General features: G+C 35.2%; 1 protein-coding gene across 2 annotated transcripts in view; it reads left to right on the top strand.

The window, feature by feature from the left end:
- The window catches only part of KIF3A (kinesin family member 3A), an 88,172-nt gene that overhangs the window by 44,460 nt on the left and 16,359 nt on the right, over positions 1-27,353 (top strand). The window contains exons 5-11 of one of the 2 annotated variants that reach the window (XM_060296205.1): positions 8,216-8,321; positions 12,455-12,594; positions 13,221-13,418; positions 13,723-13,897; positions 18,851-18,949; positions 20,651-20,722; positions 22,825-22,833. In XM_060296205.1, the coding sequence (XP_060152188.1) occupies positions 8,216-8,321; positions 12,455-12,594; positions 13,221-13,418; positions 13,723-13,897; positions 18,851-18,949; positions 20,651-20,722; positions 22,825-22,833 (799 nt within the window). The remainder of the gene's footprint in view (positions 1-8,215; positions 8,322-12,454; positions 12,595-13,220; positions 13,419-13,722; positions 13,898-18,850; positions 18,950-20,650; positions 20,723-22,824; positions 22,834-27,353) is intronic. The other variant, XM_030869667.2, reaches the window with a different exon arrangement.

Genomic DNA, 27,353 nt, shown 5'->3' with positions numbered 1-27,353 from the left:
TTTGTATATTTTGGAGAGTGATCCCTTGCCGGTCGCTTTGTTTGCAAATATTTTCTCCCGTTTTGTAAGTTGTCTTTTCATTTTGTTTATGGTTTCCTTTGCTGTGCAAAAGCTTTTCAGTTTTAATTTGGTCCCATTTGTTTATTTTTCTTTTCATTACTCTAGAAGGTAGATTGAAAAAGATCTTTCTGCAATTTATGTCAGAGTGTTCTGCTTATGTTTTCCTCTAAGAGTTTTATTGTATTCGGCCTTACATTTAGGCTTTTAATCCACTTGAGTTTATTTTTGTGTATGGTGTTAGGGAGTGTTCTAATTTCATTCATTTACATGTAGCTGTCCAGTTTTCCCAGCACCACTTATTGAAGAGACTGTCTTTTCTCCATTGTATATTCTTGCTTCCTTTGTCATAGATTAGGTGACCATAGGTGCATGGGTTTGGTCTCTTTGTATTTTCTTTTTCTTCCTGGTTCAGTTTTGGAAGGTTGTACCTTTCTAAGAATTTGTGCATTTCTTCCAGGTTGTCCAATTTATTGGCGTATAGTTGCTTGTAGTAGTCTTTTATGGTCCTCTGTATTTCTTTGTATTTCTTTGGTGTCCATTGTAACTTCTCCTTTTTCATTTCAATTTTATTGATTTGAGACCTCTCCTTTTTTTTCTTGATGAGTCTGGCTAAAGGTTTATCAATTTTGTTTATCTTTTCAAAGAACCAGCTTTTAATTTGATTGATATTTTCTATTGTTTTATCTCTATTTCATTTATTTCTGCTCTGATCTTTATGATTTCTTTCCTTCTATTTGGTTTTGTTTGTTCTTTCTCTAATTGCTTTAGGTGTAAGGTTAGGTTTATTTGAGATTTTTCTTGTTTCCTGAGGTAAGATTATATTGCTATAAACTTCCCTCTGAGAACTGCTTTCGCTGCATCCCATAGGTTTTGGATAGTTGTGCTTTCATTTTCATTTGTCTCTAGGTATTTTTAAATTTTCTCTTTGATTTCTTCAGTTATCCATTGGTTGTTTAGTAGCATATTGTTTAGCCTCTACGTGTTTGTGTTCTTTATAGTTTTTTTTCCTTATAATTGATTTCTAATCTCAGAGCATTGTGGTTGGAAAAGATGCTTGATATGACTTTTTAAAATAAATTTATTTATTTATTTTTGGCTGTGTTGGTCTTTGTTGCTGTGTGCGGCCTTTCTCTAGTTGTGGCGAGCGGGGACTACTCTTCGTTGTGGTCAGCGGGCTTCTCACTGTGGTGGCCTCTCTTGTTGCGGAGCACAGGTTCTAGGCACATGGGCTTCAGTAGTTGCGGCACGTGGGCACAGTAGTTGTGGCTCTTGGGGTCTAGAGCTCAGGATCAGTTGTGGTGCATGGACTTAGTTGCTCCGCGGCATGTGGGATCTTTGTGGACCAGGGCTCAAACCTGTGTCCCCTGCATTGGCAGGCGGATTCTTAACCACCACACCACCAGGGAAGTCCTCATATGATTTTAATTTTCTTAAACTTACCAAGTCTTTGTGGCCCAGCAGGTGGTCAATCCTGGAGGATGTTCCATGTGCACTTGAGAAGAATGGGTATTCTGCTGCTTTTGAATGGAATGCTCTATAAATATAAATTAAGTCCATCTGTTCTAATGTGTCATTTAAGGCCTGTTTTTCCTTATTGATTTTCTGTCTGGATGATCTGTCCATTGTTGAAAGTGGAGTGTTCACGTCGCTCACAATTACTGTTACTGTCAGTTTCTCCTTTTGTGGGTCTTAACATTTGCCTTATATATTGAAGTGCTCCTGTGTTGGGTGCATATATTTAGAATTGTTATCTTTTTCTTGGATTGATTCCTTGATCATTATGTAGTGTCCTTCTTTGTCTCTTGTAACAGTCTTTATTTTAAAATCTGTTTTGTCTGAAACGAGTATTGCTACTCCAGCTTTCTTTTGATTTTCATTTGCATGGAAGACGTTTTTCCATCCCCTCACTTTCAGTCTGTATGTGTCCCTAGATCTCAAGCGGGTCCCTTGTAGACAGCATCTATACAGGTCTTGTTTTTGTATCCATTCAGCAGTCTGTGTCTTTTGGTTGGAGCATTTAATCCATTTACATTTAAGGTAATTATTGATAAGTATGTTCTTATTGCCATTTTGTTAATTGTTTTGGATTTGTTTTTGTAGGTCTTATTTCTCCCCTTCCTCTTTTGTTCTCTTCCTTTGTGATTTGATGACTAACTTTAGAGTTGTGTTTGAATTCTTTTTGCTTTTTTGTGTGTGTATCTATTGCAGATTTTTGATTTGCCGTTACCATGAAGTTTTGATATAGTATTCTATATGTAAACAAGATTGATTTAAGTTGCTGGTCTTTTAATTTCAAATGCATTTCCAGAATCCTGCATTTGTACTCTCCTCTTGATTGCTGGTTTTGATATTGTATTTGTGTGTGGATGATTTCCTACCTTTAACATATATTTGCCTTTACTGGTGAGCTTTTCTATTCATAATTTTATTGTGTGTATTTACGTCCTTTTTTTTTCTGCCTAGAGAAGTTCCTTTAGCATTTGTTGCAAAGCTGGTTTGGTGGTGCTGAATTCTCTTAGGTTTTGCTTGTCTGGCAAGCTTTAGATTTCTCCATCAAATCTAAATGAGAGCCTTGCTGGATAGAGTATTCTTGGTTGTAGGTTCTTCCCTTTCATCACTTTATTTTTGTTTGTTTGTTTGTTTGTTTTAACATCTTTATTGGAGTATAATTGCTTTACAGTGGTGTGTTAGTTTCTGCTTTGAATCAGCTATGCATATACATATATCCCCATATCCCCTCCCTCTTGTGTCTCCCTTCCACCCTCTCTATCCCACCCCTCTAGGTGGTCACAAAGCACTGATTTCACTTTAAATATATCATGCCACTCCCTTCTGGCCTGCAGAGTCTCTGCTGAAAAATCAGCTGATAACCTTATGTGGATTTCCTTTTAAGTTATTTGTTGCTTTTCCTTTGTTGCTTTTAATATTTTTCTCTTTGTCTTTAATTTTTGTCAATTTGATTACTACATGTTTTGGTATGTTCCTCCTTGGGTTTACCTGGCCTGGGACCCTTTGCACTTCCTGGACTTGGGTGACTGTTTCCTTTACCATGTTGGGGAAGTTTTCAGCTATTATCTCTTCAAATATTTTCTTAGGTCCTTTCTCTCACGCTTCTACTTCTGAGATCTCTATAATGTGAATGTCAGTGTGTTTAACATCGTCCCAGAGGTGTCTGAGACTGTTCTCATTTTTCATTCTTTTTTAAAAATTCTGTTCCACAGCAGTGATTTCCAGCATTCTGTCTTCCAGCTTACGTATCCATTTTTCTGCCTCATTTACTCTGCTATTGATTCCATCTTGCGTATTTTTCATTTCAGTTATTGTGTTGTTCATCTCTGTTTGTTTGTTCTTTAGATCTTCTAGCTCTTTGTTAAACATTTCCTGTATCTTCTCAGTCTGTGCCTCCATTCTTTTTCTGAGATCTTGGATCATCTTTACTATCATTACTCTGAATTCTTTTTCGTGTAGATTGCCTATCTCCATTTCACTTAGTTGTTCTTCTGGGGTTTTATCTTCTTCCTTCGTCTGGGACGTAGTCATCAGCCATCTCATTTTGTCTACCTTTCTGTGATCGTGGTTTCCATTCCACCAGCTGCAAGGCTGTAGTTCTTGTTGCTTCTGCTGTCTGCCCCCTGGTGGATGAGACTGGTCTAAGAGGCTTGTGCAGGCTTCCTGGTGGGGGGAACTGGTTCCTGCCCACTGGTGAGTTGAGCTGGGTATTGTCCCTCAGGTGGGCAGGGCCGTGTCAAGGGGGCTGTTTAGCAGGCAGCTGTGGGCTCAGGAAAACTTTAGGCAGGCTGTCTTCTGATGGGTGGGGCTGTGTTACCGCCCTGTTGGTTGTTTGGCCTGAGGAATCCCACCACTACAGGCTGTTGGGTGACGCCAGGTCTTGGTGAAAAAATGGCAGCCTCCAGGAGGACTCATGCCAGTGAGTACTCCCTAGAACTACTGCCGCCGGTGTCTTTGTCCCCACAGTGATTCATAGCCAACTCCTGCCTCCCCAGGAGACTCTCCAAGACCAGCAGGTAGGTCTGGCCCAGGCTCTTATGAGGTCACTGCTTTTTTCCCTTGGCACTGGTGCACATGAGACCTTGTGTGTGCCCTCCAAGAGTAGAGTTCCTCTTTCCCCCAGTCCTGTGGAATTCCTGCAATCAAACCCCACTGGCCTTCAAAGCCAGATGCTCTGGGGGCTTCTCCTCTCGATGCCAGACCCCCAGGATAGGAAGCCTGAAGTGAGGCTCAGAACTTTCACCCCTGTGGGAGAACATCGATATAATTATTTTCCAGTTTGTGGGTCACCTACCCAGCAGATACGGGATTTGATTTTATTGCGATTGAGCCCCTTCTAATGTCTTCTTGTGGCTTCTCCTTTGTCTTTGGATGTAGGATATCTTTTTTGGTAGGTTGTAGTGTTTTTTTTTTCGATGGTTGCTTACCAGTTAGTTGTGATTTTGGTGTTTTCTTGATACAGGGTGAGCTCATGTCCTTCTATCTGCCATCTTGTCTCAGGGTCCTGCTTTATTTCAGAATCATATTCAGTTTCTTCATGTCTAATTAGTTTATCTATAATTAATAATTGAATATGGAATTAATATCTTGTGATTGGAATGACCGTAGACTTTGCAGACTGATGCCGGTTTGAAGAATGTTTGTTTTCAGTCTGCAATGAGATGAGAATAGTAAATGAAAGTACATGCTTAAAAACTTTTATAGTAATTTGACATTGTCATGGTATCCAAGTGTATGATTTTTGTATTTTTCAGAGATATCACTTTCCACATTAGAAATATATGTATAATTCTTTACCATAGATTTTTCTGAGAAGCGTTGATATAAACCAGTAATATTCAGACATTTTAAAAGATTTAAAGCCATTAAACAGTTGAATCAAACCAAACCTTATGTGGAAGCCCAATCTATAAAATACATGAAAGTAAAGCTCTCTTTAGAACTTGTGTCTAGGTCTGAGAGCCCCCAAACTCACACAATGGCCCCGTCATTGCCACCATGGACCCTCTAGTGCTTGTCAGAGCACAGTTTGAAACCCACTGGTTTATAGAGACCAACAGATTTCTTTACTACTAGTAAAATTAGGGCTTAATGTATATCTCATGACAGAAAAAAGGTAATTTTTCCTAATGTATAAATATATCATAAAAGAGACTAAAGAGGGCTTCCCTGGTGGCGCAGTGGTTGAGAGTCTGCTGCTGATGCAGGGGACACGGGTTTGTGCCCTGGTCTAGGAAGATCCCACATGCCGTGGAGCGGCTGGGCCCATGAGCCATGGCCGCTGAGCCTGCATGTCCGGAGCCTGTGCTCCGCAACGGGAGAGGCCACAACAGTGAGAGGCCCACGTACTGCAAAAAAAAAAAAAAAAAAAAAAAAAAGAGACTAAAGGAACCTAAAACCTCTAACTAGATTTAAGATCAACAGCTAGAATTTAGAGTATTTGCCTTTGTGACTTTTGTTTATCATCTTTGTGCAGTCTTACGACCTTTGGAATGGCTCGCGCCACTGGCAGCCACAGGCCTCAGTTTCACTTTATTCTGTTGATTTGTTGGATGTGACTTCTAGGGCCTTGAAAAGTGAATTTTGTATTTCTATTTGTATTTTACAGATAGTATTAAAATACTGTCTGTATTTTAAATAAATATATCCCAAATACAGCCTTCAAGTTGGGTAAAAGTTCTCATAAAGTTACTCATGGAAAGGTAATATTTTTACATGGATACCATAGATCTGATTATTTCATTCAGCTGTGTGAAATACTCCAGTGGCTTCAAATTGCTGTTAAGATAAAGACCAATAATTAGAGGAGTGCAAATCAAAATTACAATGAGGTACCACCTCACACTGGTCAGAATGGCCATCATCAAAAGGTCTACAAATAACAAATTCTGGAGAGGCTGTGGAGAAAAGGGAACCCTCTTATACTGTTGGTGGAACTGTAAATTGGTGCAGCCACTGTGGAAAACAGTATGGAGATTCCTCAGAAAACTTAAAATAGAGTTACTATATGATCTAGCAATCCCATTTCTAGGTATATATCCAAACAAAACTACAATTTGAAAAGATACATGCACCCCAGTGTTCATAGCAGCACTACTTACAATAGCCAAGACACAGAAGCAACCTAAATGTCCATCAACAGATGAATGGATAAAGAAGATGTGGTGTATATATATATATATATATATACACACACACACACACACACACACAATGGAATACTATTTAGCCATAAAAAGGAATGAAATAATGCCATTTGCAGCAATGTGGATCAACCTAGAGATTATCATTCTAAATGAAGTAAGTCAGAAAGACAAATATCACACAATGTCACTTATATGTGGAATCTAAAATATGACTCAAATGAACTTATTTATGAAACAGACTCACAGACATAGAGAACAGACTTGTGGTTGCCAAGGCAGAGGGGGATAGGGGAGGGATGGATTGGGGGTCTGGGATAAGCAGATGCAAACTATTATATATAGAATGGATAAACAACAAGGTCCTACTGTATAGCACAGGGGACTATATTCAATATCCTGTAATAAACCATAATGGAAAAGAATATGTATATGTGTGTGTGTATATATATGTATATACATATACATATATATAACTGAGTCACCTTGCTGTGCACCAGAAACCAACATATTGTATATCAACTGCAGTTCAATAATAAAAAAAAAAAGACCAATTACTATTCTTAATCTTATCTCTGCCTCTTAATCTTATCTGGCTACCTCTGTAGCCAGATATCCCACCTATTTCCCCCCCTGCCACCTACCCTTTCCCTGGCTTTTGTTTGTTTCGTTGGTTTTTATTTTTTAAAATACCTAGTTTTTAGGTTGAGAGCTGTTGTTGGGACCAGAGCTCACATCTCCTGGAACGCAGCCCCTGCACTACTTACCTCCCCGGGTCATGTTCATAGAGCTCCCAAGCCAGGCTGGCCTTACTTCCAAGTGACTGATTAAGAGGAGGCAACCTCTGTCTTCGTTTAGACAACTTCCTGGTTTTCACTTCCTAAGTCATCCTGTTATGTCATGCCTCTGAGCTTCACATTGGTTTTGAGTTTGAAGATTCCCAGTTCACAAACTGTTCTTTTGTGCACAATAAACTCTTACTGAATACTAAAAAAAAATCAAAACCGGGCTTCCCTGGTGGCGCAGTGGTTGAGAGTCCGCCTGCCGATGCAGGGGACATGGGTTCGTGCCCCGGTCCGGGAAGATCCCACATGCCACGGAGCGGCTGGGCCCGTGAGCCACGGCTGCTGAGCTTGTGCGTCCGGAGCCTGTGCTCCGCGGCGGGAGAGGCCACAGCAGTGAAGGCCCATGTACCGCAAAACAAAACTAAACAAAACAGAAAAACCTAGTTTTTTTCTCATTTCAGGATTCTTGCACATAGTGTTTTCCTGTTGTTCTAACACAGATTGTCTACCTCCTATTTCTTCAAGTCTTAGCTTAAACATCATCTTGGGGAACTTATCCTGTCCCTGCATCACTAGCTTAAGTCTGTCTATAATGCATTCTTTTTTTTATTCATAAATATTTATTTTTGACTGCATCGGGCCTTCACTGCTGCTCACAGGCTTTCTCTAGTTGCGGCGAGGGGGGGCTACTCTTTGTTGCGGTGCGCGGGCTTCTCATTGCAGTGGCTTCTCGTTGTGGAGCATGAGCTCTAGGTGCTCCAGTGGTTGTGGCACACAGGCTCAGTAGTTGTGGCTCGCGGGCTCTAGAGTGCAGGCTCAGTAGTTGTAGCACACAGGCTTAGTTGCTCTGTGGCATGTGGGGTCTTCCTGAACCAGGGCATGAACCAGTGTCCCCTGCATTGGCAGGTGGATTCTTAACCACTTCGCCACCAGGGAAGTCCCTATATTGTATTCTTATACTTTCCTATATTTTTTTTTCTTCATGGCATTATCACAATTGAAATAAAATAAAATAAAATAAAATAATTTGTGTGTGTAATTATTCATTTGTATGTTCTCCCTGTAGATTGTTACCCCCACTAGTGTAGAAACTGTCTACCTTGTTCATCACTGTATCCTCACTCTCTAGCACAGTGTCCAACATGTAGTAGATATTCAATAAATAACTGTGGAAGAATTATGGATATATGTGTAAAGTCTGTATGATTTTTTTTTTAGGTTAAAGAAAGACCTGATGTGGGAGTTTATATCAAGGATTTATCAGCTTATGTGGTAAATAATGCTGATGATATGGATAGAATTATGACACTGGGCCACAAAAATCGTAAGTATAGTGCTTAATTGTGATTAAACATTTATGTGTGGAGTAGGCTCTTTTAGAAGCAAACCTGGTATGGCATTTTGCGCCGTAAAGATTGGATTTTTAGGTTTCTTGAAAACCCTTCCTCTTTGACTATTTACTATGTGGAAAGCATATATGAATGAAAGATATCACAGATTGCTTTCCATGCTGACCAAAATTTTGTTACTTAGCAATAGTGCTATATCTTTGAGACTCATATCGCTGTCTCTTGTTAGTAATAATAATATTGGTAACATTTATTGAGTACTTACTGTGTGGCAAGTGCTTGTTCAAATGATTTATAAGAATGATCTCTTTTAATCCTCAAAATGGGCTATGAAGGTATTAAATTCCTATGTTATGAATGAGGAAACTGAGACTTAAAGTAAATTGTCCAGGTCATATACTACTTAAGTAGCAGAGTGAGCATTTGAATCTACACCATTAGTCAGCATTAACCAGGCAGTATAATGCCTCCCTTTTGTTGACAAGAAAAGCAAACAAAATTAAATAAAGTGGCATTCTTTTTAGTAATTGTTTCAAGTTTTTTCTAAAGAATAAAAAGTTTCAGCAATATTGCTGATGCCCCAGGCCTAGTACTAATGATGTTACTAACAGCAATTAGAGATTAGAGGTAAAAGAAGAGAACATAGGAAATAACCTTTTTTTGTTTTTTAGATTTTTGTGACTAGACTAAAAATCTAGCAAACTCAAGGAAACAAAGCAAAAATTTTTAAAATTCAATTGTATTCTTATAAACCAAATAATAGAAAAATACCAAAATTTTAACAGGAAAATGAGCAAAAGATGTTTATGACTATGTTATTCATAGAAGAACTATACACAGCAGTAAGTATATGAAAGGATGTTTGACTTCACAAGTAATCAGGAAAATGCATATTCAAACAACAATGGGAGATGTTTTACCCATCAGTTTGGATGAAAGGATATCCAGGTTGGTGAGGCTCTAAGGAAATGGGCAATGGTGATGGGAATATACAGCCTTTTTGAAGGGCAGGATAACTGTATCTGTTGAAATTTTTAAGGATGCATTCCTTTGACCCACTGTTTCTATTTGTAGATATATATTCTAGAAAAATATTTTTTGGTGTAAACAAAAAAATACCTTATTACAGCATTACTTGTAATAGCAAAAAGTTTGACACAACCTAAATAACTGTCAATAAAAAATCAGTTATATAAATTATGGTGCAAAAATATTATGGACTATAATGGAGCTGTAAAAAAAAACCCAACAAAACAGTGAGTTAAATCTACATGTAGAGACCCAAAAGACTTTCCAGATATATATTAAGGGAAAAAGAAAGCTAACTAGCACAGTATGTAATGCATCATCTCATGTATAAAAAAAGCCAAATTATCAAACTACATATTTGGGTATTTTGTGTGTGTGTTCACATGTATGTATGTGAAATACAAAATGAAAGGACATTTAATAGTGGTTACCTTTAGTGAAGGGGAAATAAGATTGGGGGAAAGGGATATAGGGAGCTTTCACTTTATGTTTTTTGTATGTTTGCATTTTTTTATACCAGGAATATGTTCATGTATTGCTTATTTAACTTAAGAAATTTTTAACCTAAGATTCCATTCACAATAGTGACCAAAACCTTCCATTAACTACCTAAGAATTAATTTAACTTAGTATGTGAGATTTGTCTAAGGAAAAATGAAAAAATTCTAATGAGAGAAATAAAATGAAAGGAAGGTAAAGAGATTTGAACACCTAAGATAGCAGAGAGGAAAATAGTCTTCATTAACAAATAGATTGAGTTCAAGAATTAAAGGTTTAGCTGCAGGGGAGGGCCCTCCTGCACTGCTGGTGGGAATGTAAATTGGTGCAGCCGCTATGGAGCACAGTATGGAGGTTCCTCAGAAAACTAAAAATAAGAGTTGCCAGATGATCCAGCAATCCCACTCCTGGACATATATCCAGACAAAACTATAATTTGAAAAGATACATGCACCCCTATGTTCATAGTAGCACTATTCACAATAGCCAAGTCATAGAAACAACCTAAACGTCCATCGACAGATGAATGGATAAAGAAGGAATATTACACAATGGAATATTACTCAGACATAAAAAAGAATGAAATAATACCATTTGTGGCAACAAGGATGGACCTAGAGATTATCATATTAAGTCGGAAAGAAAAAGACAAATACCATATAATATCACTTATATGTGGAATCTAAAATACAACACAAATGGACACATTTATGAAATGGAAACAGATTCATAGGTACAGAGAACAGACTTGTGGTTGCCAAGGACGAGGGGGGTGGGGAAGAGAAGGATTGGGATAAGTTTTTCTGTACCTCCCTGAAAAACATAAAAATTTAATTTTTTATTCCAAAATAAATATTTTGACAAAAATTACAGCTATGGAAATGTTTTATTTCCATTATGCAGTGTGTTAGGTTGGATCATTTAGTCTACTTGATTGCTGCAAGCTGTTCTCTCCTAAGGATTGTAAAGTTCAGTGTAGGTCACTTTTGACGTAACATCTGTTGCATTGCTTTGTTTTCATAACCGGAAATATAGAAAAATCACAATCATAAATAGCATGCTTTACTTATATTGCAAAAACAATGGGTATTAAAATATTTAATATGACTTTTTCAAATTACACTTTCTCTCCCACTCCAAACTGAAAAACACTGCTATAGCTTGTTTTGATAATCACATAGTGATAAAACTATTCCTATCCTTTCATAAGGTAGTTCCAGTTTGGAAAATATTTCCCATGGATATAATTCTAAAGAGAAAGAAAGGTATCTACTCAAAGATGCTCATATTAGTGTCCCTTATGAAGAACTAAAATAGGCAACAACCTCAAATATCTCCCAGTAAGATAATAACTCAATTTTAGTAAAAATTTCAAGTTGGTTTTTACATGGAAATATATGTAGGAGATAATGTTAAGTGGAAAAAAAACAAGGTAAAATAAGACCTACTACTCTGTGGAAATATGTATAGTGTGTTACATCTGATTAGATGATTTGAAGTGGTGTCAGATTTATTAGTTTTTTATATTTTTGGAGAAAATTGATTTTAAAAATTCATAACTTGATTTAAAAGAAAACAGAAAAGTATAGTATGGAATCACAGATCCTTGCATTTTCCCTCACTGATTTTCCATTTACCTTCTTTCATTGGGCTTTACTTTTCTTTACCAGTGCAATTTACTTTCTAGTTATCTGACTTATAATATAGCCATTTGCTAATAAAGAGTACCCTTTTAATGTTTAAATTGTAAAATCACAGCTCACATGGAGAAGCTCTACATGAATATAGTAGGAAAATAATTTTGGCATTGGGTGAAATTAACATATTGCTTTTAAAATACTTTGGAATTTAAGAAAAAAACACCCAATACATGCCTATTGTGAAAAACAAAACAGATCTTTTTCTTTGTTTGCACAATATATTCATGTAAAATATTTATACACACTCAGATTCTTAGCATATTTTGAATGGATGCTTTTGTTTTACAGAAATGGGATTATGCTCTATATTCCTTTCTTTTTTTCATATGTTATGGGTATCTTTCCATGTCATTCAGATCTACCTTATTTTTTTTAAAAAAGACTGCTTAGTAATTCATAGTGTGACTATTCTATAATTGATTAACCACTGTCATATTGGTTGTTTCTGATCTCTCGCTGTTGTAAACAGTTCTGCCCTGAATATCTTTGTATCATCTAATGTATATATGCAAGTATTCCTGTGGTTGATTCCCAGAACATATCAATAATACTTTTTAGAGACAGCTGAAACAGCAGTTAATTTTTTGAATTATTTAACATGTATTTTTTATGTAAATTAGTTAATTTTTTAAGCCAGCAATACTTGAAATTAAGTATTTTGTTCTCAAATCCCCTCTTTCATGTGAAAAAAATACAGTTTTTTGTTATCAACATAAATTGTCAGAAATTTCTAATAATGGCTAAATATACCTAAGTTTTTATGTTTTAGCTATGCTCTCTGGCTTTTGGCTCTGATGAAATTCAGTATTCTGGATATTTAATTATTTTTAAAGGCATTCCCTGTTGTTATAGTTTTAAATAATTTCCTCCCTTTATTCAAGGTTCTGTTGGTGCAACTAATATGAATGAACATAGTTCCCGTTCCCATGCCATCTTTACAATTACTATAGAATGCAGTGAAAAAGGCGTTGATGGTAACATGCATGTCAGGATGGGGAAGCTCCATCTTGTAGATCTTGCTGTAAGTAACAGGATGCTACTTAAGAATAACTCTTGTGATTTCTTTTTATTTTATAAATAAATAATAATTCAAGTGAAAAGGAGTGATAATATAATTTTTAAGTTTTACCTGTGTATGTGTTTAACTTATTATTATTTTTTTAATATTTATTTATTTATTTGTCTGCGCCGGGTCTTAATTGTGGCACGTGGGATCTTCGATCTTTGTTGTGGCATGCGGGATCTTTAGTTGCGGCACACGAACTCTTAGTTGCGGCATGTGGGATCTAGTTCCCTGACCAGGGATTGAACCCGGGCTCCCTGCATTGGGAGTGTGGAGTCTTAGCCACTGGACCACTAGGGAAGTCCCCTTAACTTACTACTAATTATGGACTATTTCAAACCTATGCAACGTAGATAGAATAGTATAATGATTTCTCATGTACCCATCACCCAACTTCAGCAATTATCAGTTCATGGCCAGTCCTATTTCATCTCTACCCTCAGCCACTTCTTCCCTTCCAGTATTATTTTGAAGTGAATTCCAGATATATTAGATCTTTTACCGTTAAAATACTTTTTTTAACTTTGGGAAGAATATTCTGTATTTTTTATTTTAGCTTTACTTCTGTCTCTGTTTATTGTAAGGGTTCAGAAAGACAAGCAAAAACTGGAGCTACTGGGCAGCGCCTGAAAGAAGCTACAAAAATCAATCTTTCACTTTCTACCCTTGGTAATGTTATTTCTGCCTTGGTTGATGGAAAAAGCACTCATGTGCCTTATCGTAACTCTAAATTGACTCGTCTTCTTCAGGATTCCTTAGGAGGAAATTCAAAAACCATGATGGTAAGACTTAATTGGTCGTATAGTTATCATCAGGAAAATTTAAGATTCCTGCTTATGCCAGTAGTTAATATTCATAACATTTAAAAAACTATTGATTATTTTACTTTTTAAAATTTGGAGTTATTTTTTCTAGTACACCATGTGTGCGAGTCTATAATTGTATTGTTTGGAAGCCTATGTGGTGGTGCCCTCTTTTTCAGGAAGACTGGAATGGAAATATATTCCAGAATTCTTTTTGATATGTTCATAATGGTAGTATTAATTTGTGTCAAGTGTAAAACGTTTTGTATTCCTAATTCAACAGTGTGCAAATATTGGACCAGCAGATTACAATTATGATGAAACCATCAGTACATTGCGGTATGCTAATCGTGCTAAGAATATTAAAAATAAAGCTAGAATTAATGAAGATCCAAAGGATGCTTTGCTTCGTCAGTTTCAGAAAGAAATAGAAGAACTGAAAAAAAAGCTTGAAGAAGGTAACATTTTCTCAAAATATTAATCTTAATGTTGGCTAAAAACATGTTGTTTAGCCAGTAAGTGTTCTAATAAAAAGCCACCTATTAAAAGTTCTCTGAACCTCTAACATTGATATTTAAGGGAATATTTCTGCAAGGCAAATTGATACTTACATACTTTAACATTTCCATATTAAGCTCAAGTAGAATTATATAATATTTGTGTATTGATTTTTTTAAAAAAATTCATTTAATTTAAACCTCCATCTCAGTCCCCATGATCTTTTGTAAAGATTTCATATGTCCACTTATTAAATAATGAATTTTTATTTGTCTCTATATAAGAGCAAGTTCTACCATACATGTATTTAGCGAAAATGACCAGAGTTCTTTGTGATAGGTATCAGTCACTATTATTTGAAGTAAACAAAGCAATCAGAGAGTCATGGGTAAACCTAGTTTACTCTTAAGTAAAAATTCATTGCATGGCCTTGAAAATATGCTTTCGTGTTTAAATTTGAACATGAGATTCTATTTTGGAAATTCTTTTCTAAGAAGATATCATGTCAGAAGGTTAGAAAATTTGAAGACCTTATTCATTAGGGTGAGAAATTTACCAACCATCATTAGGCAGTCAGTGACTTCCTGAATCTTCGTGCTAAGAACTAACTGGCATAGGGCTCCTTTGCATACCAGGTGAATAAAGGGCTTTGAAATTGCCTCTTTTCAGTCTGTGGGGAAACTGGTTAGATCAGATATGAAATCCAGAGATGCCAACATCACAAATATATGGAGAAGGTGCTGATTCAGTAAATTTGAGTAAGATTATTGAGGAAAAGCAGTAATTGAGCTGCCTCTTAGATAATGGAATTTGGTATTTTAAATGTGACCACTAGGTGGTATTTATAGTCAGTATGTTTTAAAGATGTAAAATTTCTTAGATTTCTTAATATTGAGTTCATATCTTTATTTTGCTGACCCTTTTTTTTACATTTTTTTATTGTGGTAAAATATACATAACATAAAAATTACCGTTTTAACTATTTTTGTGTACAGTTCTGTGGCATTAAGTACATTCACATTATTCTGCAACCATCACCACCATCCATCTCCAGGACTTTTTAATCATCCCAAAATGAACCTCTGTACCCATTAAACACTAGCTCCCCATCCCTCTCTCTCCCTCAGTTCCTGGTAACCCACTGTTCTTTCTATTTCTATGAATTTGACTATTCTAGGTACCCCATGTAAGTAGAATCATATAATATGTCTCCTTTTGTGTCTGGCTTATTTTACTTAACATAATGTCCTCAGTGTTCATCCATATTGTTGCATGTGTCAGAATTTCCTTCCTTTTTAAGACTGAATAATATTCCATTGTGTGTATATACCATGTTTTGTTTATACCTTCATCTGTTGATGGACACTTGGGTTGCTTCTATCTTTTGACTATTGTGAATAATGCTACTATGAATGTGGTGTACAAATTCCTGTTTGAGTCCTTGCTTTCAATTCTTTTGTTCTTTTGGGTATATACCCAGAGGTAGAATTGCTGGATAATATGGTAATGCTGACTTTATTTTTAATAAATTTCATTTTATTTATGCTCTTAGGACATATTGTTTTTATAATCCATTTAATAGAGTTAATCAGAAAAACAGTTAAAAAATAGGCAGAAACATTAAAAGCATAATTTTTTAACTTTTTATTTTGAAATAATTTTAGACTTATAGAAAACTCAGAAGGAGTGAGGAGAGTTCTTATATACCTATTAGCCAGCTTCCCCTAATGTTAGCATCTTACATAACCATGGTACAATTATTGACACCAGGAAATTCACAGTGGTACAAACTTATTAACTAATCCACAGACCTTACTAGACTTTTGACAGTTTTCTCTCTAATGCCCTTTTCCTCTAGTCCAAGATCCAGTTGTGGATCACACATTGCATTTAGTTGTCATGTCTGTTTAGTTTCCACCAGTCTCCAATTCCTCAGTCTTTATTTGTTGTACATGATCTTGATGCTTTTGAAGAGTACTGGTCATGTATTTGTAGAATGTTCCTCAATTTGTATTTATTTATAGTTTTCTCATAATTATTCTGCAAATTTTCTCCACTATAAATCTACTATTTTATTATTTCCTTTGTAATCAATATGTACCTTGTGGAGAGATATTGGGTTGGCCAAAAAGTGCCTTCGGTTTTTAAGTAAAAATAAAAGACACATTTTTCATCTTCACCAAGAACTTTATTGAACAACATATTCACCCTTTTGTTCCAGTACCTTCTGCCATTGTTCAGGCAACTTCATAATTCCATCTTACCAAAACTTTTTATCTTTTTGAGCAAAGAACTGTTCCAGGTGCCTTTTATAGTCTTCCAGGGAATTGAAATTTCTTCCATTAAGAGAATTTTGTAAAGACCAAAATAAATGGAAATCTGAAGGTTCAATGTCAGGTGAATATGGCAGATGAATCAGAACTTCCCAGACAAGGTGTAACAGTTTTTGCCTGGTCATCAAAGAAACATGCCGTCTTGCGTTATCCTGATGGAAGATTATGCATTTTCTGTTGACTAATTCTGGATGCTTTTCATCGAGTGCTGCTTTTGGTTGGTAACTGGGAGCAGTACATGTTGGAATTAATCGTTTGATTTTCCGGAAGGAGCTCCCTTCCAGTAATAATAATAATAGAGGACTCCCTTCCAGTCCCACCATATGCACAACATCACCTTCTTTGGATGAAGACCGGCCTTTGGTGTGGTTGGTGGTGGTTCATTTAGCTTGCCCCACGATCTCTTCCATTCCACATTATTGTACAGTATCCGCTTTTCATTGCCCATCACGATTTGTTTTAAAAATGGAATGTTTTCATTACATTTGTGTAGAGAATCGCATTAGGATATACTGTCAAGAAGTTGTGTTTTTTTTTTCTGCTTAACTTATGTGGAACCCAAACATCAAAGCGATTAACATAACCAAGCTGGGGCAAATGATTTTCAACGCTTGATTTGCATGTTTTGAGTATGTCGGCTATCTCCTGCGTGGTATAACGTTGATTGTTCTCAGTTACTGTCTCGATTTGATTGCTGTCAACTTCAACTGGTTTACCAGACTGTGGAGCATCATCCAGTTAGAAATCTCCAGCACAACCCTTCACAAATCACTTTTGACACATTTGATCAGTCACAGCACCTTCTCCATACACTGCACAAATCTTTTTTTGCATTTCGGTTGCGTTTTTACCTTTCTTGAAATGATAAAGCATAATATGCCAAAAATGTTCCTTTTTTTCTTCCATCTTCAATATTAAAATGGGTACACAAAAATTCACCAGCTTTGATAAGTCTTTTTTTTAAATACACGTTGATGTGACAGCTGTCACATACAATCTAACAAAATTGTTTCAAATGAAGTTAAAGACAGCTAAGTGCTACTAGAGCCATCTTATGGAAAAAAACCGAATGAACCTTTTGTTAAATTATGTTTTATATTTTTACTTTTTAAATTTTATTTTTTATACAGCAGTTTCTTATTAGTTATCTATTTTATACATATTAGTGTATATATGTCTCTTCCAGTCTCCCAGTTCATCCCACTGCCACCCACCCCCCGCTTGGTGTCCATACGTTTGTTCTCTACATCTGTGTCTCTGTTTCTGCTTTGCAAACCCGCCGAATGAACCTTTTGGCCAACCAAATTCTTTGAGACTATACAAAGGTCCTGTTTTTCATCATACTTTCTTCCACTAATGTTAGCATCCAACAGTAGTTTGTGCATTTGCTCAATGGTGACATTCTCTTCCCATTGTTCCTTCTAATGTTTAGTGTTTGGAGTGTCTGGAATTCTACTGTAAGGAAAAGCAGTCTCTTCTCCCCCACTTGTTTGTTTATTTGAGTATTTTTTATGTCAATATGGACTCATGGATAATTATTTTAGTCTGTGGGTTTATAATACAATAATATTATTTATTTTATTGTTCAGATTGTTCCAGCTTTGGCCATTAGGAGTTCCTTCAGGGTAGTTCATATATCCTGTCAACATGCTCCCATCAGTTTGTTTGTTTACTTGTTTTTTGAGCACTTCCTCACTTTCTGGCACCACAGATGCTTAGAGCTCATTTTTTTATTTTCCCTACCCTGGCCTTAAAATCATTTATTTCTCCCTGGCTCCTTTCATTGGAGAATGGTATTTAGAAACCAAGATTTAGGCATTAGGTGTGCTCATTGCTACCAGGGTGTCATTGTTTCTAGGCCTAAAGAACAAAATATGTTTAATGAATTTCTTCTCCCGAGACTCTGTGATTTCTTTCCATCTTTTATTTGTAGGTTCAAATATTATATTATGATTAGTGTATATTTTACTCCTCCCCCAGTTACTTTTATTTTCTTAGATATTTCATATATGGACAGTAGTAATTTTAAATAACTACTTTGAAGGTATTATAGCACTGATTTGCATTAATATTAGCTTAATCCCTTTTTTTGATTTTTTTAAGTTAACATATTTGTGTACAAATAAGCTCTTCTTCTTTTGAATTACTTCATGTGATATAGTCCTAAAAGTGGGATCATTGTGTTCGATGACAGTTTTATGGCCCTTAAAAAAATAAACAGGTTGAATGAATTTAAAATCTTAAACAGAAAACTAAGAAAATGCTCCCCAAAAGTGATCATATTTTTTAAAGACTGAAATAATAACTCTAACATGTAACATTTAGAACTGTACTTAAACTAATAATTTGAAATTTTAAATGGATCAGAATCTAACTTCTCTTTAGGAACTTTAAAAATAAAGCCTCTGTGTACATTGTATCTGTTTCTGAGGTTAGCATATCTGATATACTGTCTAGGAATATTAAAATAAGGTTTGTTTAGGGCACAAAAACTTAATGAAGAAAGTTTATATAGGCATTTCCTAAATAGCCAGTGACCTGGCACAGAATAAACATCATTGTATTAAATTTCTATTTAAGGGGAAGAAATATCAGGCTCTGATATCAGTGGGTCAGAGGAGGATGATGATGAAGAGGGTGAGGTTGGAGAAGATGGAGAGAAAAGGAAAAAAAGAAGGGGTAAGTTCATTTTAGTGTTCTGGAAATTAAATGAGATTGCTGCCTAATGATGGTTTAACATTCCTAAGACTGTCGAGTGCATGACTTTTATTTTGCCATTTTTAATTGTGGTAGCAATTAGAACAGAGGAAGTATGCCATATACCTGGTTAACTTTGCATTATTTTTTCCTCCTATACTGATCTCCTATTTCTAGATGAATCAGCATAAAATATGTTCTGGTTTTGTTTTTTTTACAATTTAGAATTATAAAAATCTGTGATAGTGGATATACCATTTTAAAATTTCACATGGGATTTTAATTTAATGTGAGGACTTTTATTTATGTTAGGAATCTAAATTTTTAGGAAATTAGGATAATGTGAAATTTTTTTTTCAAACATGATTACGCTTTAATCATTGAATTTTTAAGTAATAAATTTGTAGAAGGATTGTATTTTTAATAGAATGTAAAATGTATTCTCTTTATAAAATGTACCCTCATTCTCACCTGTTACACTGGGCACTTGTTGCCAAGTACGAATTGAGACTGTGTTCATTGTGATAAAGATATAGATGACATGCAAAAGAGAGAGACATATTATAATGGTCTACATTTCAAATCCTTTAACCCTGAATATTTATTTCAGAACTCTCTTCCATTAATGTGGATCATTGTTTTCAAGCTGGTGCATATTTTGCTTGTCTTATTAAAATGTTCTTGCTGAAAATAAACCCATTGCTGTTTGATCAGGTGTCCCTAATTTAAAAGCCATAAAGAGTCCTTCAAAAGACAGGAAAAATATAATTTAGAGCAAGAGTTGGCAAGTAGTCTGCTGGCCAAATTCAGCCCACCACCTGTTTTTGTAAATAAAAGTTTATGAAACAGCCATGCTCATTTGTTTACATATGGTCTACAGCTGCCTTCACATGCGTCTGTCTGGCCTACAAAGGCTAAAGCACTTATCATCTGTCCCTTTACAGAAAATGTTTGCAGACCCCTGATTTAGAGAAGTGGTTTTGTGTTCACACCTATTTTTTCAGAGTAAAGTATTCAAAGCTAAAGCAGATGATAGATTTGTTAAAAATAAAGTTTTAAATAGAAAAAAATGCCACTGCTTAATATGTTAAAATATTTAATAGTAACATATCTTCCTTCCAGGCTTAGAAATTTTAAAAATTTCAGTAAGCCTTTCAAAGTTTTGCTGTGAAACCTTAAACATATATAATCACATCTGATAGTTTGATGTTTTGGAGGTGAAAGAGTGAAATTGAAGACAAACCAAACTGTCTGTATTAAAGGGTAATTTATCATTCCTGTAATTTTAATTGTTCGTGACTTTAAAATTTAAAACTCAGTTCCTTTAGCTTATCAACCTAAATGGTTTAAATAGACTTAAATGTCACCAAATGATTTGTTTATTTTTATTCTCTTCATTCCAACCCTCTGAATTACTATATTTTAAGTGAATAGTGGGATTTGCCCACAGTGGATACTTAAAGGAATAGAGTTTCTAATTCCCCTGTATAGCTTTGTAATTAGAGAATACTGCATAGAGTACCAAGACTGGTTTTAAGGGAAAGTAGGTTTTGGTTCTTTAATACAAAGCTTGATTGTCCTTTAAAATTCTTTCTTTGGAATTGAATTTTTCTCTGTGTATGTGTTCATTTTCTTGTTTCCTCTTTCTTTGGTTCCCGTTGGGCTCATTTCTTTGTCTTCCAGGCAGTAGCAGCAGCAGTAGTTCAGACTCCACATGTTCTGTCATAGAGAAACCTCTGGATAAGTTCTTGCCTAGTGAGTGGTAGCTCTTAAATTCTCTAACAGAGCTTTGGCTTTTCCATAACCCATGGGCTTCATTTGAGAAATGCTGCACCGCTCCCTGTCATTACTTAAAGAATACATGTTGGACTTCACAGTAAAACAAAGCATGTGATGACTCTAGCTCCCCTCTTCATTGCTTCCAGTTAACCGTAATTGTTAAAACATATGCTTACGCTTATGTTTGAGACAATGGAAGAGAGATTCATGCTTTTGCAATTGAGATAATGTAAAGAGAGCTAGTAAGCTGTATAAGAGAATAACTCTTGGTTCCTTTTTATGTTTCATGATACATCCTGGTCAGGTAAGGGACCTGTAATAACAAAATCCTGAATTTCTTAAGGTACACCTTATATTTGGAAGTACACCAGTGCCCTTTATAACATGTCTTATAGTTAAAAAGATTTTACTCCTTGGTGTCCTGTTCTTAGGGGTAGCTTAAGATTGAAAACTCCCTAATAAAGAAAAATGTAAAGTTTGAAGCAAGTAAAGATAAATTGAATGGTATTTTATTTCAAATGGCCATTTATCCTTATTTCTGAATTGCCTGATTGATTTTAAGAAACTTTCTAAGGTATGATTAGAGAATTCAGATCCACACGAAATTGTTATGCAGGATCTATCTATCTAGACTTATTTCAAACCTAAAGGCCTTTTCTTACACTGTAATTTAATAAATTAAGTTGAAAAGTATTATTAATTTTATGTATAATTTAGTTTTCAGAAGGAAAGAGAGTTGATACTTCCTTGTACTAGTTTGCAGCTTACTGCTTTTTAAAGCATTATCTGTATACCTACCTTTCCCAAACTAATAACAGAAACATTTGGTTATTGTTCTTATGCTTTTAGCTTGCTAGAGGAAGACTTCCAAGAATATTAGGAATTATTTTCTCTATTGCAATTCTTACATTTTACCAAGACAATTAATTTCATAGGCTAACCTATAAAATACATGAAATTGCTTTAGAAACCATGTGAAAGTCTCATTTTGTATTACAAACTGCAAAATATAGAAAATATCTGAGTGGGAGGCATTACAATTTAATTTTCTCTTTTAAAATTTTACTTTAATCCTTAGAAAGTAGTTACATCAAAGTATATTATGAAATGAGTTGTACCTTGTTCATTTCAAGCAGTTTTAGTTACTCTTTATATACCTGGCATATAACATTGAATTCTTTTGTTGCACTGTGGGTGTGTTGGTGAAGTGGAGAGATGGTTGTCCCAGCATGTGGTTGCTGTGCGTACCTTCCCTTTTAAAAATATGAATGGCCTTTTTTTTTTTAAGGTGTTCTTTGTTTGAACTATCAGTTGATCATTTACTTCTATAGAATCATTATTATAATTACCCTTAACAGTCTACTAATAGGTTGAATGCAAGTTTGTTATTATACAGGTGTACTTCACTTTATGCAATAAATGTTTTTTTCTGAAAAAATTGCTTATAAATCAAGTTGGGAAATCAATTGTATTGGGAGAACTTGCTGTCTTTAAAAATTCTTTATTAAATGCTTTTGTTTATCACATAATCACTACAGTTTACTCTAAACTCTAGTTGGTTGAAGTTTTTGTGTTGGATTTTCTTAAAGGGGGGCACACCTGTAATGTATCCTTCTATTAGAAGGTCATTGAATTGGGAAATTTCGAAAATGAACAATGTGACTTTTGCTACTTTTAACTTATTAATATTTAAAATTGGCTTAATTTTCTGTTTGCCCTTTTAGATTACTTCCCAGGTCTTAGCAGGTTCCCAATTCCATGTCCACCATTTGTTGCTGAACTGTTATGTTTGCAGGAGTTTGGGAGTCAGTGTGAGCTCTTAAGATTGATTTGAATTGTAATCTTACACTAAATCTTATTATCTTGCTTAAATTATTATCTCTGATTATGTTGAATATACTTTTCTTTTTGCATACAACTGCTCTATTTCAGTTTTTATAATGATTTTATACTATAAATAAATGCTGTTATACATTTTTCTTTGTTCTACAAAAGAAATAATGTTTTTTCTTTTTTTCCTCCTCATCTCTGTGCATATGCTTCCTGTCTACGGTTTGCTTACTACTTCTTATTGAAAGATCAAGCAGGTTGGTGTGATTGATTTGCACTCCATGTGGTACAATTATTTAAACTATAAAGAACTTTGTTGTTTAACCACATTACATTTTTTTTATTTAATGATTTTTTTTTAACAAGGTAAGTATCTGTCTTTGTATTTTAAAATATATTTCAACTTTAGCATTTTTTTTAAAAAAAACTTCCTTTTTTACTAAATTCTTTTTTTTTAAATTTATTTCAGTTTTTATTGAGGAAGGTATTAGGAACTTTTTTTTTCAATTTTATTTTTATTTTTTATACAGCAGGTTCTTATTAGCTATCCATTTTATACATATTAGTGTGTACATGTCAATCCCAATCTCCCAATTCATCCCATCCCCTACCCCCACCCCCCCACCCCCTGCCACTTTCCCCGCTTGGTGTCCATATGTTTGTTCTCTACATCTGTGTCTCAATTTCTGCCCTGCAAACCAGTTCATCTCTACCATTTTTCTAGGTTCCACATATATGCGTTAATATACAATATTTGTTTTTCTCTTTATGACTTACTTCACTCTGTATGACAGTCTCTAGATTCATCCACATCTCAATAAATGACCCAATTTCGTTCCTTTTTATGGCTGAGTAATATTCCATTGTATATATGTACCACAACTTCTTTATCCATTCTTCAGTCAATGGGCATTTAGGTTGCTTCCATGACCTGGGTATTGTAAACAGTGCTGCAGTGAACATTGGTGTGCATGTGTCTCTTTGAATTATGGTTTTCTCTGGGTATATGCCCAGTAATGGGATTGCTGCATCATATGGTAATTCTATTTTTAGTTTTTTAATGAACCTCCATATTGTTCTCCATAGTGGCTGTATCAATTTACATTCCCACCAACAGTGCAAGAGGGCTCCCTTTTCTCCATACCCTCTCCAGCATTTGTTGTTTGTAGATTTTCTGATGATGCCCATTCTAACTGGTGTGAGGTGATACCTCATTGTAGCTTTAACTTGCATTTTTCTAATAATTAGTGATGTTGAGCAGCTTTTCATGTGCTTCTTGGCCATCTGTATGTCTTCTTTGGAGAAATGTCTATTTAGGTCTTCTGCCCATTTTTGGATTGGGTTGTTTGTTTTTTTAATATTGAACTGCATGAGCTGTTTATATATTTTGGAGATTAATCCTTTGTCCGTTGATTCATTTGCAAATATTTTCTCCCATTCTGAGGGTTGTCTTTTAGTCTTGTTTGTAGTTTCCTTTGCTGTGCAAAAAGCTTTTAAGTTTCAGTAGGTCCCATTTGTTTATTTTTGTTTTTATTTCCATTACTCTAGGAGGTGGATCAAAAAAGATATTGCTGTGATTTATGTCAAAGAGTGTTCTAACTTTGTTTTCCTCTAAGAGTTTTATAGTGTCTGGTCTTACATTTAGGTTTCTAATCCATTTTGGGTTTATTTTTATGTATGGTGTTAGGGAGTGTTCTAATTTCATTCTTTTACATGTAGCTGTCCAGTTTTCCCAGCACCACTTATTTGAAGAGACTGTCTTTTTTCCATTGTATATCCTTACCTGCTTTGTCATAGATTAGTTGACCATAGGTGTGTGGGTTTATCTCTGGGCTTTATATCCTTTTCCATTGATCTGTATCTCTGTTTTTCTGCCAGTACCATATTGTCTTGATTACTGTAGCTTTGTAGTATAGTTTGAAGTCAGGGAGTATGATTCCTGCAGGTTCATTTTTTTCCCTCAAGACTGCTTTGGCTATTCGGGGTTTTTTGTGTCTCTATACAAATTTTAAGATGTTTTGTTCTAGTTCAGTAAAAAATGCCATTGGTAATTTGATAGGAATTGCATTGAATCTGTAGATTGCTTTGGGTAGTATAGTCATTTTCACAATATTGATTCTTCCAATCCAAGAACATGGTATATCTCTCCATCTGTTGGTATCATCTTTAATTTCTTTCATCAGTGTCTTACAGTTTTCTGCATACAGGTCTTTTGTCTCCCTAGGTAGGTTTATTCCTAGGTATTTTATTCTTTTTGTTGCAATGGTAAATGGGAGTGTTTCCTTAATTTCTCTTTCAGATTTTTCATCATTAGTGTATAGGAATGCAAGAGATCTCTGTGCATTAATTTTGTATCCTGCAACTTTACCAAATTCATTGATTAGCTCTAGTAGTTTTCTGGTGGCATCTTTAGGATTCTCTATGTATAGTATCATATCATCTGCAAACAGTGACAGTTTTACTTCTTCTTTTCCAATTTGTATTCCTTTTATTTCTTTTTCTTCTCTGATTGCCGTGACTAGGACTTCCAAAACTATGTTGAATAATAGTGGTGAGAGTGGACATCCTTGTCTTGTTCCTGATGTTAGAGGAAAAGCTTTCAGGTTTTCACCATTGAGAATGATATTTGCTGTGGGTTTGTCGTATATGGCCTTTATTATGTTGAGGTAGGTTCCCTCTATGCCCACTTTCTGGAGAGTTTTTATCATAAATGGGTGTTGAATTTTCTTTTTCTGCATCTATTGAGATGATCATATGGTTTTATTCTTCAGTTTGTTAATATGTTGTATCACATTGATTGATTTGCATATATTGAAGAATCCTTGCATCCCTGGTATAAATCCCACTTGACCATGGTGTATGATCCTTTTAATGTGTTGTTGGATTCTGTTTGCTAGTATTTTGTTGAGGATTTTTGCACCTATATTCAAGAGTGATATTGGTCTGTAACTTTCTTTTTTTGTAGTATCTTTGGTTTTGGTATCAGGGTGATGGTGGCCTCATAGAATGCATTTGGGAGTGTTCCTTCCTCTGCAATTGTTTGGAAGAGTTTGAGAAGGATGGGTGTTAGCTGTTCTCTAAATGTTTGATAGAATTCACCTGTGAAGCCATCTGGTCCTGGACTTTTGTTTGTTGGAAGATTTTTAATCACAGTTTCAATTTCATTACTTGTGACTGGTCTGTTCATATTTTCTATTTATTCCTGGTTCAGCCTTGGAAGGTTATACCTTTCTAAGAATTTGTCCGTTTCTTCCAGGTTGTCCATTTTATTGGCATAGAGTTGCTTGTAGTAGTCTCTTAGGATGCTTTGTAATTCTACGGTGTCCATTGTAACTTCTCCTTTTTCATTTCTAATTTTATTGATTTGAATCCTCTCCCTCTTTTTCTTGATGAGTCTGGCTAATGGTTTATCAATTTTGTTTATCTTCTCAAAGAACTAGTTTTTAGTTTTATTGATCTTTATGATTTCTTTCCTTCTACTAACTTTGGGTTTTGTTTGTTCTTCTTTCTCTAGTTCCTTTAGGTGTAAGGTTAGATTGTTTGAGATTTTTCTTGTCTCTTAAGGTAGGCTTGTGTTGCTATAAACTTCCCTCTTAGAACTGCTTTTGCTACATCCCATAGGTTTTGGATTGTTGTGTTTTCGTTGTCATTTGTCTCGGTATTTTTTGATTTCCTCTTTGATTTCTTCAGTGATCTCTTGGTTATATAGTAGCGTATTGTTTTAGCCTCCATGTGTTTGTGCTTTTTACGGTTTTTTCCCTGTAATTGATTTCTAATGTCATAGCGTTGTGGTCTGAAAAGATGCTTGATATGATTTCAATTTTCTTACATTTACAGAGGCTTGATTTGTGACCCAAGATGTGATCTGTCCTGGAGAATGTTCCATGCGCACTTGAGAAGAAAGTGTAATCTGTTTTTGGATGGAAAGTCCTATAAATATCAATTAAATCTATCTGGTCTGTTGTGTCATTTAAACCTTGTGTTTCCTTAGTAATTTTCTGTTTGGCTGATCTGTCCATTGGTGTACGTGAGGTGCTAAAGTACCCCACTATTATTGTGTTACTGTCGATTTCCTCTTTTATAGCTGTTAGCACTTGCCTTATGTATTGAGGTGCTCCTATGTTGGGAGTATATATGTTTATAATTGTTATATCTTCTTCTTGGATTGATCCCTTGATCACTATGTAGTGTCCTTCCTTGTCTCTTGTAACATTCTTTATTTTAAAGTCTATTTTATCTGATATGAATATTGCTACTCCAGCTTTCTTTTGATTTCCATTTGCATGGAATATCTTTTTCCATCCCCTCACTTTCGGTCTGTATGTGTCCCTAGGTCTGAAGTGGGTCTCTTGTAGACCGCATATATATGGGTCTTGTTTTTGTATCCATTCAGTGAGCCTGTGTCTTTTGGTTGGAGCATTTAATCCATTCACGTTTAAGGTAATTATCGATATGTATGTTCCTATGACCATTTTCTTAATTGTTTTGGGTTTGTTTTTGTAGGTCCTTTTGTTCTGTTGTGTTTCCCACTTAGAGAAGTTCCTTTAGCATTTGTTGTAGAGCTGGTTTGGTAGTGCTGAATTCTCTTAACTTTTGCTTGTCTGTAAAGCTTTTGATTTCTCTGTTGAACCTGAATGAGATTCTTGCTGGGTAGAGTAATCTTGGTTGTAGGTTCTTCCCTTTCATCACTTTAAGTATATCATGCCACTCCCTTCTGGCTTGTAGAGTTTCTGCTGAGAAATCAGCTGTTAATCTTATGGGAGTTCCCTTGTTTGTT

The sequence above is a fragment of the Globicephala melas genome, chromosome 3, assembly GCF_963455315.2.
Source record: "Globicephala melas chromosome 3, mGloMel1.2, whole genome shotgun sequence".
Classification (NCBI taxonomy): Eukaryota; Metazoa; Chordata; class Mammalia; order Artiodactyla; family Delphinidae; genus Globicephala; species Globicephala melas.
The sequence above is the reverse complement of the archived record's forward strand: the minus strand, read 5'-3'. Positions and strand labels throughout refer to the sequence as shown.